Source organism: Oncorhynchus tshawytscha, linkage group LG04, assembly GCF_018296145.1.
Source record: "Oncorhynchus tshawytscha isolate Ot180627B linkage group LG04, Otsh_v2.0, whole genome shotgun sequence".
Lineage (NCBI taxonomy): Eukaryota > Metazoa > Chordata > Actinopteri > Salmoniformes > Salmonidae > Oncorhynchus > Oncorhynchus tshawytscha.
In genome coordinates, this window is record NC_056432.1 from 14,725,553 (window position 1) to 14,740,190 (window position 14,638).

The 14,638-nt window shown below is 43.1% G+C and overlaps 1 protein-coding gene across 1 annotated transcript; it reads right to left on the minus strand.

Moving 5' to 3' along the window:
* Window positions 1–6,925: 6,925 nt before the first annotated feature.
* Window positions 6,926–7,759, minus strand: zgc:194908 (uncharacterized protein LOC797835 homolog). Its single transcript, XM_024415808.2, has one exon. The coding sequence runs from the start codon at window positions 7,532–7,534 to the stop codon at window positions 7,007–7,009; it is 528 nt and encodes a 175-aa protein (XP_024271576.1). The 5' UTR covers window positions 7,535–7,759; the 3' UTR covers window positions 6,926–7,006.
* Between the last annotated feature and the right edge of the window lie 6,879 nt (window positions 7,760–14,638).

A 14,638-nucleotide genomic window follows, 5' to 3' on the forward strand; every position in this document is an offset into this window, starting at 1 on the left:
AATATATTCCAGTTAGAATCAGGAATTCCCCAGGGTCTCTGTTTAGGCCCCTTGCTTTTTTCAATTTTTACTAACGACATGTCACTGACTTTGAGTAGAGCCAGAGTGCCTATGTATGCAGATGACTAAACACTATACACATTAGCAACTGAAATGATTGCAACACTCAAAGAGCTGCAGTTAGTTTCAGAGTGGGTGGCAATGAATAAGTTAGCCCTAAATATTTCTAAAACTAAATGCATTGTATTTGGAACAAAACACTCACTATACCCTAAACCTCGATTAAATCTTGTAAAAAATCATGTGGAAATTGAGCACGTTGATGACTAAACTACTTGGAGTAACCCTAGATTGTAAACTGTCATGGTCAAAACATATCGATGCAGTAGTAGCTAAGATGGGGAGAAGTCTGTCTATAATAAAGCGATGCTCTGCCTTAACAACACTATCAAGGCAGGTCCTACAGGCCCTAGTTTTGTCGCACCTTGACTACTGTTCAGTCGTCTGGTCAGGTGCCACAAATAAGGACTTAGGAAAATTGCAAATGGCTCAGAACAGAGCCGCACAGCTGGCCCTTGGATGTACAGAGAGAGCTAATATTAATATTATGCATGTCAATCTCTCCTGGCTCAAAGTGGAGGAGAGATTGACCTCATCACTTATTTTATTTGTGAGAGCTATTGACATGTTGAATGCACCGAGCTGTCTGTCTAAACTACTGGCACACAGCTCGGACACCCATGCATATGCCACAAGACATGCCACAAGAGGTCTCTTCACAGTCCCCAAGTCCAGGACAGACTATGGGAGGCACACAGTACTACATAGAGCCATGACAACATGGAACTCTATTCCACATCAAGTAACTGACAAAACCAGTAAAATTAGATTTAAAAATAGATTTAAAAAAACACCTTATGGAACAGCGGGGACTGTGAAGCAGCATAAACATTGACACAGACAAACACACACAATAACATACGCACTATACATACACATGGATTTAGTACTGTAGATATGTGGTAGTGGTGGAGTAGGGGCCTGAGGGCACACAGTGTGTTGTGAAATCTGTGAATGTATTGTAATATTTTTTAAATTGTATTAACTGTCTTAATTTTGCTGGACCCCAGGAAGAGTAGCTGCTGCTTTGGCAATTGGGATTCATAATAAATACGAATACAAAACAACCGGCCGTGACAGGGAGTCCCATAGGGCGGCGCACAATTGGCCCAGTGTCGTCTTGTTTCATTGCACTCTAGCGACTCCTTGTGAAGGGCCGGGCACCCGCAGGCTGACATCAGTTGAACGGTGTTTCCTCTGACACATTGGTGCAGATGGCTTCTGGGTTAGGCGGGCGGGTGTTGACTCGACCTTCGCCTCTCCCGAGCCCATTGGGGAATGGCAGCGATGAAACAAGATCGTGATTGAAATTGGGAGAAAAAGGGGGTAAAATACAGAAAACAAAAAGAACATAGGACAATGGCAGTCTATTTTCTTGCCGACGTGGTCTCGTCAGGATGCCGCCTCGCATGCTTCTCTTTTTTCCGCTGGTTCCTATTTCGAGTCCCAGGGAATAGGGCCTGGTCCGGAGTGCGCAGAAGGTCCAGAGCTGCCGACTCCTTGACATTTTCAACCAAATCGAGATTAGTGATCACTGATGTCCAGAAGCTATTTTCGGTCATAGGAAATGGTGGCAGAGACATTAATGCAACGTCGGCTATTCTCGGATGCTATTTAAGTAAAATCTTCACTGCCCACTGCATACCTACTTGATTGTTTAGGTGAAGGTGTCCTATAACACTGTGCCAACTGGCAATTTTTTTCTGTTGTTTGGATTTTCTTACATAACATATTTGACACATTGGACACAAACACAAATGGTTATCGAACTCGGCCACTTGCAGCGGTCTCTAGTTTTCTTTCTGTTTAATTATTGAAACGTGTTCCTGGATAAAATGGTGAATTTCACTGACCTGCTGGGGGTGTCAGCTTCTCATATCAGGGAAATACTGTCATCTACTGGTCATCTTTAAAGGTCAAATGTGTCTAGTGCACCATGAATGGCATTTAAACAAGACAGAATCAATCAAATCAAATTGAAATAATTTGCAATGCATCGATCAAAGTAATGCATTTAATTTATATTGGTTTAATATGTCAACAACATTTATTGATCTTGAATCCATTTATTGATCCTGAATCGCATCGCAATGTCTGCATTTGATTCCAAATCTGCCAATTGAAAAACGCATTTTCTCATTTCGACAACGGATCTCCGTCCCCCAGCAGGAAACCTAATTTCTTAATTTTGATCCTAGTTGGCTTTCATAGGTATGGGTGTCATGGCAACTAAATAAACAAACACTTGCCTACATGACCTAAACGGAGAGAGATTTTCGATGTGATGACTATGACAAGTGAGGAGCTGGTAAGAGCCTGTCGTCGCGAGTTACTATTTTAAGAGCTTTAACTGTACATTTGATCACATGTAGAAGTGAGGCCGTCTTTATATCACTAAATATGCACGTATCGTGAAATGTTGTATTGGTACTCTTGAATATGATACCTACTTTTTTGCCTGGGGGGTTTAAATCGTCACGAGAAAAAAGGGGAAAAACGTCACGGGTAGGCGTGTCCGAGCATATGGCCCAGTCCGAGCATAGAAAATGACGCCTTATGTATCAAAAAAGTTACGATGAGTGTAAAAAAACACAAAATAGCAGAATTTGTCATCAACCCCTAAAACGGCTGCCTTCTGCTGCAGCGCCATCTAAGCATACATGGACTACACATATGTCCTCTGCCTCGACGACGGTGGCAGTATTATCAGCAGCACCTGTATTTCTACGAAAGAAATGCGTTAACTTATGTAATTTTTCTGTTTAAATTAAATCTTTCTTTAATTTTCTTTTCTCTGCCACTGCTCTGAAAGCGCCTCATTGTAGCAGCTTAATTTCAATGAAAGTCATGTTTACAATCATATCGCAAGAAGCATTGGAATGCAACTCTGTCAGGGTGGAACAGTCTATTATTATGAAATAGTCCATGGGTGGTTAATGACAGTACCACACTACGATTATAAGAATATGAAATATATGTACATTTATGGAAAGCAATTATCAATCAATTTTTCGGCTGTATGGTATCATTTATTTTCTTGGAGGCCCTTTTGTGTCACCAATGTGTCCTCATTAAGGCACTGCATCTCAGTACAAGAGGTGTCACTGTAGTCCCTGGTTCGAATCCAGGCTGCATCACATCCGGCTGTGATTGGGAGTCCCATAGGGCGTTGCACAATTGGCCCAGCGTCGTCTGGGTTTGGCCAGGGTTTACTGTCATTGTAAATAATAATTTGTTCTTAACTGATTTGCCTATTTAAATACATTTTAAATAAAACAAATTTCAAAAATAATTAACCTGGGCACAGTGCCCAGGCAAAACCCCCTCCATTACTTTGCAACTTTGAAGCTTCAAAGGAAACATTCCCTCAATGGCTGATGGAAATGCCATCTGATGGCTTTTCTGTAGAAGGGCTGTAAGTCGCTATGGATAAGAGTGTCTACTAAATGACTAAAATGTCAATTCAGATCCTTTTTCTTGAAGTACCCTTCACCCTGTCACCTGAATGCAGTGTGTCTCAAAGATTAAATGGATAAGAGGTCCTTGGCACAGGGGAAAAGTGCACTTCAGTTAGTATGTGTGCCAAATCGCTTACACAAGCACCTGGATGTCAGACTGAGTTGTATACAACAAGTCTACTGTTCTGTAGAGGCTAAAGCCAGAAACACTGCGGAGAGGTGGGAGTCTACTCTTGGATGAATGGACCTCGTCTACAGCAGGGTTCAAAAAGTTCCTATAAATTGTAGGCATAGGACCCTCCCAAGATAAGCTTTCTTTCCCCATTAGATTTTGTGGAAGTGTAATAATGAGATGGGAATTAAAGGCAATTCATGTTCTGCCACAAGTAGCCTAACATTCACAGCCACAAAATTGAGAGTGGACAATAGGCCTACCATGATGGCGTTGACATCAAAGCAAGTTACCTGACTGGTTGTGCATCACGTCACTGAAACTTGCATTTAGTCTACCTGTCCTTTCCGTCCGTTTACGGTAGAGATCCTTTGAACGAATTGGGGGCGATGAAACAATGGAGCCCCATTAATTTTCATTGAAGGGAAGCGAAGAGGGCGGGGACCATTGGGAGCTTGACCAGAACTTAAGTTGGGGAAAGCTGAACTTTTGTCGCATACTCCACAATATCGTGTTGCAATAGACCAATCGAAGCTCACTATAGTTTTCTGCACCTACTGGATTGGCTGTTGATACCTAGCCTGCTTGCTAGCACCGACATGAGGGCGACGCTAGCATGGCTATCCGAATTAACGTGTTCAAAGGATCTAGGCCATCACACTATGCAACCGGCAGTCCCCTAGCCAGATAGCCTCACCCTGATGTGGGTGCTAACAAGCTAGCAAGCAAGCTAGGTAGTGATAAGTATCAACAGCCATTGTCAGACAATCCAGAAGAGGTTGGAAGCTATGGTGAGCTTTAATTGGTCACTCCTTCAGCTTTTCGCAACTTTAGTCCAGCCCTGTTCAAATAAAACATTGCTCAAAGGTCCCCTGCCCAATCCGCAACTCTGAAAAGGGTGAAATTGAGGCCCACAATTTAGGGCATTCCTGCATGTGGGCATTCCTGTCAGGAACTGTTTTCCCGCAGTTCCGTTAAAGACAGCGAGAGCAGGTGTTCGGCAGGAGGGAGCGTAGGACACTGTGTGCTAGCTTAGCCAGCCAGTCCTAAAGAGGACACCGGTACACAACAGGCGGGAGGCGGGGGCGACACCGTGTGCTAACTACCTATCACGCTAGCTAGTACACGGTGTCACTAACTATCAACCTGGCTAACACACAGTGTCACTTACTATCATGCTAGCTAGTACATGGTGTCGCCCTAGCCTCCGGTCTGCTGTGCTAGCGGGAGGCGGGGACGATCGGTAGACAGTGTCCTTCGGTCCTGCCTGTCGGTCACCTTTTTCCCGCTCCTGCCAGTCTACCGGTGTCACTCCCGCTAGTTAGCAAGGGTGTTTATGCAGGAACCAATGGGGTTCCCGAAAGGGGGGTGGTCCTGCAGATGCAGGAATGCCTCGAATTGCGGACTGCAGTTGCACACTATTGGCATCTCTAGCTTTCCTTCCATTGAAAGTGAAAGGCTTCAGATGTTTCACCATGGGATGCAACTGTATAGTGTGAAATTAGCCAGTGGCGGTTGGTGCAGTTTAAGATTAGCCTTAATTCTGTAACAGCATATTGGATGACTGTCATTCAGATTCCATTCACCCAGCACAGTGTAACTGCAATAGGTTGAAGCTACCACATGACTCAAAATGTTCACATACCCATCATGATGTTGCTACAACCTAGTCTATGAATGAAAGTGTATAACATGGTCAAGAGACAAATTGGAATGATCATGGTGAAAGGCTGTGGCACATTCAATGCCATATTGCACACTCTTGCCTGCATCTAGCTGATCTAGGGTGTAATTATTAGTCCAACAGTTGCAAACAAGTGTTTCTATTGGACAAATTCAGGTGGATTTATCCCAGTTTCGTTCTGTTTGCTTCTGTTTAAGAAACGTTTTTCAACAGAATCGGCAGAATGAATACACTGCTGATCACCACCGGCACACACAGTTCACTTTCATAGCATAGCACAGCATGATCACTTTGCTTGTTGTTTAAGTCCCACTTGCATTTACACGCTCTCCTCCTCTCACCTTTTCTTTTTGCTTGTGGACTTCAGTGCACAACAGCTGTCTTTGACCAGGCAGAAAAACCTTTCCAAGCCACAGCGGTTATGGTATGAAGGTGTGGCTTGGAAATGTTTTTCTGCCTGGTCACAGACAGCTGTCTGCCTTTCACCACAGCCTACATTGTTGTCAATTTCACCATATTAGCTAACCATATTAGTCATAATCAGCATATCTACTAGAACTAATGTGTTAGTAAACACGCTACCATCATGCAATAGAGTTTACAGCAAGCAGTTTAGAAGTTACACCGGCAGGCCCCAGTGGCAATAAATTAATACAACCAGAAGCTTACCTTGACTTGGAAGAGTTCCAGTATTGGCTAGCCAGCTAGCTAACATAAATAGCATTCCTCTCTGCTTGAGCCAGGTGTTGGGTAGGCTAAATTAGTTAGCTGCATTAGCTAGCTAAGTAAGTGAAAGTTAAAAAATACAATGAAATATAGCTAGATCTCTTTCTCACTCTGCTGCTTTTTCTTACGTTTTGAGGAAATTAATTTGTTAAAAACTGTTCAACTATTGACTTTCTCTCTTTTTGAGTCAACTACTCACCACATTTCATGCACTGCAATACTAGCTAGCTAACTAGTTAGCTTAAATTTATGCTTTGAGTACTAGATTAATTCTCTGATTCTTTGATTGGGTGGACAACATGTCAGTTCATGCTGCAAAAGCTTTGATAGGTTGGAGGACGTCCTCCAGAAGTCATCATATTACTGTGCAAGTCTATGGAAGGGGGTGAGAACCATGAACCTTCTAGATTTTGAATTGAAGTCAGTGTACCCAGAGGGGGACAGCTCCGGCTACACTGTGGTGCTACCCCAGAGAGTGCTGTTGAGTTCTACTTTAGACCTTCATTGCAAAACAGTGTTTTTAAATCAGGTATTTGGTGATTTGAATATATTTTGTATAGTTTTATCTGCAAATTATGAAACATGAAAAAAGTTATGAAATTCACTGAGTAGGATGTGATCCCTTCCTCCTCTGAGGAGGCTCCACTGCTGTTAGCCTACAATAACCACCTATGTTTGGAGCATGTATATTGTGTTTAAGCTGAGTTCAAATTGCACAATAACAATGGTGATTATCCATAAACTGACACTTTAACTGCCTTTTCCATTTTATGAAAATGTAAATTAATATTTATTCACAAATATCCTGAAGGTCGCTTTTGGAGATGTGTGGCACGGTGTTTATATTCATGTTAGCCTACTCACAGAATCACTGGCATTTTTGCGCAACTGTTCCTCCTCCCCAACGACCGAAGATTTTACTACCAGCTTCTCGAAGCATGCAGAGCCGAGAGAGGAGCTCTTCTGATGGGACAGGATTAAATGGGAGACAATGAGCTTCGGGCTGTCATGTCCCGTTAGCTCTGGCTTGCTCGCGGACGCTCCATCGGCCCCCAGTAGCTGATGCAGAGGTTGCCCGGTGCTGCTGCTCCCAGGCGCTGTACCACCGAGGGACTGGTCAGCCAGGAAAGGCGCCGGGGTAGAGCAGCAGAGATTGGGCTGTGAGGACGAAAAGAAACGGTCTAGCTCTTTCTTTTTTCTTTTAAACATCCATATCCCGGTCTCCTTTTTACTGTCGGGACTGCGACGCCCAGAGCCCAATTTGGGGCTCAAAAACGGTTTGGTTTTGTCTTGGAAATTCTTCCACATCCTTCGTTGGTAGGAAATCGATTCCTGTCCCTTCGTGGCGCTATCATCCTTGGGGTTGTCCTCCATAGTGCTAGTACAGCAACCTGCCAGTCTGAGCGCGCAGCTTACTGAATGTCACCGTTGGTTAATGATAGGCTAGAGCAGTACTTCTACTGATCAATTTCCAGCGGCAAGGAGCCGCATTGACAAAGGGTGTGTGTGTGTGTATTGTTCTTCGGGAGCGCGTCTTCCCGGAATATGTGCAGCTGAAGTGTGAATTTCATGACAAACGTGGTGTGTAGCTGTCAAACAGTAAAATGATGGAGCGGAAGCCGTTGCGCGTGCAATAATTGTGAAGTTCACACAGGCTGCTTGGACAGAACAACCACATTGGAGACAAGTGACAACAAATAAACATACTATGGCTTTTAATAACTTGCTATGCTTTGGTTGTTACTATTTACAATTTTTTTTGTATTTTCAATATCAATTTCATGTAATGAAGACTGAACATATTAAAAGCTGCGAAGCGCCTCCACCTGGTCAACCCATGTCAGTGGGTGTAAATTATCTACATGTCCTGATTGCATTGCATAATTGATGCCATTGATTCGTCTCTCTAGGCAGACAGGTTGCCTTCCACATTAACAATGTCCTAGCAACATATTAGTGATGTTGCCCTAGGTCTGGGATTTCTGATATGCTACAGATTATGTTTAGCATTTTGCAAGAGGTTTGTGTAATCAATATCATCCTAATAAATTAAGCCTTTTGATGTCTTACCTAATCCTTTCCTCTCTGCTGTCTGAGAGAAAGGCACTCAGATGACCATTTTGGGTGAGCTCCAGAATCATCACGTTGAACAGCTGCTGGCTCCCATTGGAAGATTGCCCTAATCTTGCATTGTGTAACTTTAGCTGTGCTGAAACTCCAACCACGATGCCAGGCACCTTATAGTAAACCTCAATATTGTGTGGAATGTGATTCAATATGTCAGTAGGCTTTAAGCAACTTATATTATACCTTATATTACAAGTTATATTGCAACTTGTTTAACAACATGTAAGTAATTCTGGTTGTGCGATAGGCATACCCAGTGGAAATATACTATGATTCTCTTTATGTTTCCAACCATTTCTAATGATTTTGTTAATGTTATTTAAGCATTTCTTACTTCAGGTTTACCATAAATATCCGCTGGTGCAAGCAGTTGTTTGACAGAGGTGCATCTGCTTTTTGTCTTCTGAAAGCCCTAAAAATTGCTAAAAACTCCAGCCACTCCAGTCAAGCGGCACCGGAGCATAGAGTCTATGTCCAAAAGGCTTCTTAACAGCTTCTACCCCCAAGCCATAAGACTGCTGAACAGTTAATCAAATGGCTACCCAGACTATTTGCATTGACCCCCCCTTTTTTTTACACTGCTGCTACTCGCTGTTTATTATCTATGCATAGTCACTTTACCCCTACATACATGTGCATATTACTTTGACTAACCTGTACCCCCGCACATTGACCTGGTACCGGTACCCCCTGTATACAGCCTCAGTATTGTTATTTTATTGTGTTATTTTTAATTGTATTTTTTACATTAGTTTATTTAGTAAATATTTTCTTAACTCTATTGCTTGAACTGCATTGTTGGTTAACGGCTTGTAAGTAAGCATTTCGCGGTAAGGTCTACACCTGTTGTATTCGATGCAGGTGACTAATACAATTGGATTTGATTTGAATTCCTGTAAGATTCCTCATTAACACTTGTCCCTTGGCCTCGTCTCAACATCGGTGTCTGTATGACCTGGATATCACTCTTCTTGCCTATGTACACAAACCAAGTCAGACAGGGTCGCTCTCTCACTGTCTGTCTGTCTGTCTGTCTGTCTGTCTGTCCGTCCGTCCGTCCGTCCGTCCGTCCGTCCGTCCGTCCGTCCGTCCGTCCGTCCGTCCGTCCGTCTGTCTGTCTTGTTCTTTTTCCCTCTTATCTTTCTTACACGCACTCTTTAAAACACACATTGCTTTTACACCTAGATGATGGCATTAAAATGGGGATTGTGAGGAACAATATTGTATCTGGTGCAGTTTCACTGCCAATAAATGACGGACAGGCCAAGGAGGCCAAGATTTATTGGTGAGGGAATTCAGTATCACCTGAGGACATTGGGGATATGAGGTGAGACACATGTCGATGATCTGATGAACTGCTTGTTCATTGAGTGGACCTGAAGCACATCACCTTCAACCCCTATCACAATTGACACACTTTAGAAATAACCTAAATACTTCATCCAAACTGCTACAACTTCAACTCACATGTAAAGGTTGTTTCTCAGACTATGGATGGTGCAGAGACCTGGAGACAGACTGGCCTTTTCTCGATTCGATTTGCTCAACTTTTGCATCCTCTGCTCCGTCAAAGTTAATTGAGGAGCGGTGGCGAGGAGAGTGAACGTGGATGAAAATGTGCTTGTATGAAATGAGAAACTCATTTTCCACTCCGTGTTATCAGGCAAATGACATTAAGGGTGGAAACCCCAAATAAATGTATAAAGTGATAAAAACAAATGTATAAAGTTGTGCAATACATTTTATAGAGAAAAGGATAAGTAGCATATGGTTTTAAAATGTTGGCATGCTTTTCTCCTTCGAGAAAACAATAGCTCATTCAAAAGTGGTGTGGTAGATTTCAAAACTCTTCCATGAAGGACTCAGATAAGATATACTTGTGCTTCCTCACCAAAAGGAGGCTATTGAGGAGGGAAGGACCGTCTTCCATTTACCTACTAACGAATTGACACGTTCCTCGACCACTCAACCAATTATCGATTTCTGGGTCACGGAGGAGAGCGGACAGAGGAAAGAAGACAGAGGATGGACTATTGCCCAAATGAGAAATCCCCCTGTCTTTCCTTCTGTCCCGTTGGAAAATGAACCAGCATCTTTAAAGATGGAGTCTGCAGTAGGGGAAACAGTGCCACTGTCCGCCCCATGGCCATTGTTATTGTTTTTGTTTTGTTGATAAAGCAGAGGTAAAGAGCATCACACAACGTGGTAAAATGGCCAAGGGTAAAAAATAATCAAGTCAAATTTGATTTGTCACGTGTGCCTAATACAACAGGGGTTGTACAGTGAAATGCTTACCTACAAGCCCTTAACCAACAATGCAGTTTTAAGAAAAATAAGGGTTAAGTATAAAATAGATAAGTAAAAAAAAAAAAATCTAGAAACAAATAATTAGAGAGCAGCAGTAAAATAACAATAGCGAGGCTATATACAGGGGGTACCAGCACAGAGTCAATGTGCGGTGGCACCGGTTAGTTGAGGTAATTGAGGTAATATGTACATGTAGGTAGAGTTAACGTGACTATGCATAGATAATAAACAGATAGTAGCAGCAGCATAAAGAGGAGGGTGGGGGCAATGCAAATAGTCTGGGTAGCCATTTGATTAGCTGTTCAGGAGTCTTATGGCTTGGGGGTAGAAGCTGTTGGCTCTCAGGTACTGCTTGCCGTGAGATAGGAGAGTGGACAGTCCATGACTAGGGTGGCTGGAGGGTTTGACAATTTTTAGGGCCTTCCTCTGACACTGCCTGGTTTAGAGGTCCTGGATGACAGGAAGCTTGGCTCCAGTGATGTACTAGGCCGTACTCACTACCCTCTGTAGTGCCTTGTGGTCGGAGGCCGAGCAGTTGTCATACCAGGCAGTGATGCAACCAGTCAGGATGCTCTCGAGGGTGCAGCTGAATAACTTTTTGAGGATCTGAGGACCCATGCCCAAATCTTTTCAGTCTCCTGAGGGGGAATTCTAAGTCAGAACTGTCCAGAGTAGTGATGTTAGTCGGGTGCGGGCAGCGATCGGTTGAAGAGCATGCATTTTGTTTTACTAGCATTTAAGAGCAGTCGGAGGCCAAGGAAGGAGTGTTGTATGGCGTTGAAGCTCGTTTGGAGGTTTGTTAACACAGTGTCCAAAGAAGGGCCAGATTGTTTCTTATGATAAAAATTTTTACTGTCCTTTTTGCCATTTATTAATGTGTTATCAGATGCGTTTCTATGGGCTTTAGTAGTAAAGGCCAAAATCTATATTTTAGCAAATCATTTGTATAGAAACTCAGCAAAAAAATAAACGTCCTCTTTTCAGGACCCTGTCTTTCAAAGATAATTCGTAAAAATCCAAATAACTTCACAGATCTTCATTGCAAAGGGTTTAAGCACTGTTTCCCATACTTGTTCAATGAACCATAAAGAATTAATGAAAATGCACCTGTTGAATGGTTGTTAAGACACTAACAGCTTACAGACGGTAGGCAGTTAAGGTCACAGTTATGAAAACTTATGACACCGAAGAGGCGTTTCTACTGACTCTGAAAAACACCAAAAGAAAGATGCCCAGGGTCCTTGCTCATCTGTGTGAACATGCCTTAGGCATGCTGCAAGGAGGCATGATGACTGCAGATGTGGCCAGGGCAATAAATTGCAATGTCCGTACTGTGAGACACCTAAGACAGCGCTACAGGGAGACAGGACGGACAGCTGATGTGTAACAACACCTGCACAGGATCGGTACATCCGAACATCACACCTGCGGGACAGGTACAGGATGGCAACAACAACTGCCCGAGTTACACCTCACAATCCCTCCATCAGTGCTCAGACTGTCCGCAATAGGCTGAGAGAGGCTGGACTGAGGGCTTGTAGGCCTGTTGTAAGTCAGGTCCTCACCAGACATCACCGGCAACAACATCGCCAGATAGGACTGGCAAAAAGTGCTCTTCACTGACGAGTTGCGGTTTTGTCTCACCAGGGGTGATGGTCGGATTTGCGTTTATCGTCGAAGGAATGACCTGTACTCTGGAGCGGGATCAATTTGGAGGTGGAGGGTCCGTCATGGTCTGGGGCGGTGTGTCACAGCATCATCGGACTGAGCTTGTTGTCATTGCAGGCAATCGCAAAGCTGTGCGTTACAGGGAAGACATCCTCCTCCCTCATGTGGTACCCTTCCTGCAGGCTCATCCTGACATGACCCTCCAGCATGACAATGCCACCAGCCATACTGCTTGTTCTGTGCGTGATTACCTGCAAGACAGGAATGTCAGTGTTCTGCCATGGCCAACAAAGAGCCCAGATCTCATGGATCGGAGGGTGACCTATTGGATCGGAGGGTGAGGGCTAGGGCCATTCCCCCCAGAAATCTCAGGGAACTTGCAGGTGCCTTGGTGGAAGAGTGGGGTAACATCTCACATCAAGAACTGGCAAATCTGGTGTAGTCCATGAGGAGGAGATGACAAAATTCAGAAAATGGGCCATTCTTACAGTATTCTCTCTGTCCACCAAGTCAGAACTGTAGGATAAATAAAGGGGTCATATAAGCAGACAATGAAAGCTCTTACAATATTCAATGATGACATTTCTCTAAAACAGGCTATAGGCTACAAGTGTATCACAAAGTTCTGAGGGGGAAAGGGACCAACTTATTAGGGTGAGGCACATGGACTTACTAACAGCTTGCTACACAACATACATTTAGTATTACTTTCTTAGCTACAGTATACATATCTCCCTGGCATATTATATTACATAAAGACATTTTTGGACTCACCTTGTTGTGCTGTGGTCACTTGAACAGGAACGTGGCGCAGCGGTCCCTATTGTGGTCACATTTTGTCATCAAACTTTGTCATCGAAGTCTGCATTCTCTAGATTTATGGTGCTTTCAAGACAGCTGAAAACTCTGGGAAAAAAACAGGGTTGAATCATGATGTCAGTGATCTTCAGGTCGAAGAGGGCCGAGTTCCCGACTTGGAATTCCAAGTTGGATGACCATTCAGAACAAATTTCCCAGTCGGAGTTCCCAGTTGTCTTGAACTCACTGAAGTCGGAGATTTCCCAGTTCCAAGTTTCTAGTTGTTTTGAACACGGCAGAAGTCATGCTGGATTGACAGCATGGTCAATGTATTCAACCTTTCTGGCCCATGGCATGTGATTGTTTTTCCTTTTAAGCTAGGAAAAGAGACCCTTAGACAACACACCCACGTCACTGAATAGCAGGCTAGTGATTGCTTTGCAATGCTTGAAGGCTCAAGATCATTGGCTACAGATAAAATTATGTCAAATCACATTATATCTACAGTATCTTTGATTGGACTGATCATGTAAATATCATAATGTTTCCTTCCAAATCTCTCATTGTTGAATTTGCGAAATTGTTGTGTAATGTTTATGTCCAATGGCCGATGAGCACTGATACGTTTATCTATAATTTCTCTTCATATGAAAAGGATTGAAAAGGATTTGCCTGTAGACTGTCGACATGATTCTGGATGATGACTGCTTGTCTAGCTTGCTAGCTAAGATTTTGAAAGTATGATGTTTACATCAGTTCAATGTGTTTTATGTCTCTATTTTGGGTTTGGTCAGGGTGTGATTTGGGTGGGCACTCTATGTTCTATTTTCTATGTTTTTGTATTTCTGTGTTTTGGCCGGGTATGGTTCTCAATCAGGGACAGCTGTCTATCGTTGTCTCTGATTGGGAACCATACTTAGGTAGCTCTTTTCCCTCCTTTTTGTGTGGGAAGTTGACTTTGTTTGTGGCACATAGCCCTTAAGCTTCACGGTTGTTTTTGTATTGTTTATTGTTTTTGTCGGCGTCATCCTAATAAAAACGAATATGTACGCTCACCACGCTGCACTTTGGTCTACTTCATTCAAAGACCGTGACACAGGCCTTGATCAATCATCTGAAGTGGTAGCAACATAAGAGTGGGCCGTATAGGAGAGTGAGGTCAGAGACAAAAGAGTGTTAAGTGTCTCTCTACGTGAGTCTCTCTCTCTCTTTCTCTCTCGCTCCACCGGATCAGGCTGATTTGATTATACTGCACTGAGCAAAGCCTCACTGAATCTCATTCAGAGCTTATGGCTTAGTCCTCATAAGTAAGCAGACATGTTTATGACATTCAATAAACATCAATGAGTTCTGGAACAGTTGCCAATCGTGCTGCTCAGATGAAGAACTGGTGTAATAACAGAGTTGTGTGTATGAAATAGATAGCTCCAACAGATAAAAACACAATAATGCCCTCATGAACACAGGGGACAGGGGATTGCAAAATTTGTTCAATACCAATGTTTTTTTTTATTTTGACAAAATATTTGACATGACACTATCTGAAATTAAAACTATAAATGATCACCTAATTGGTAT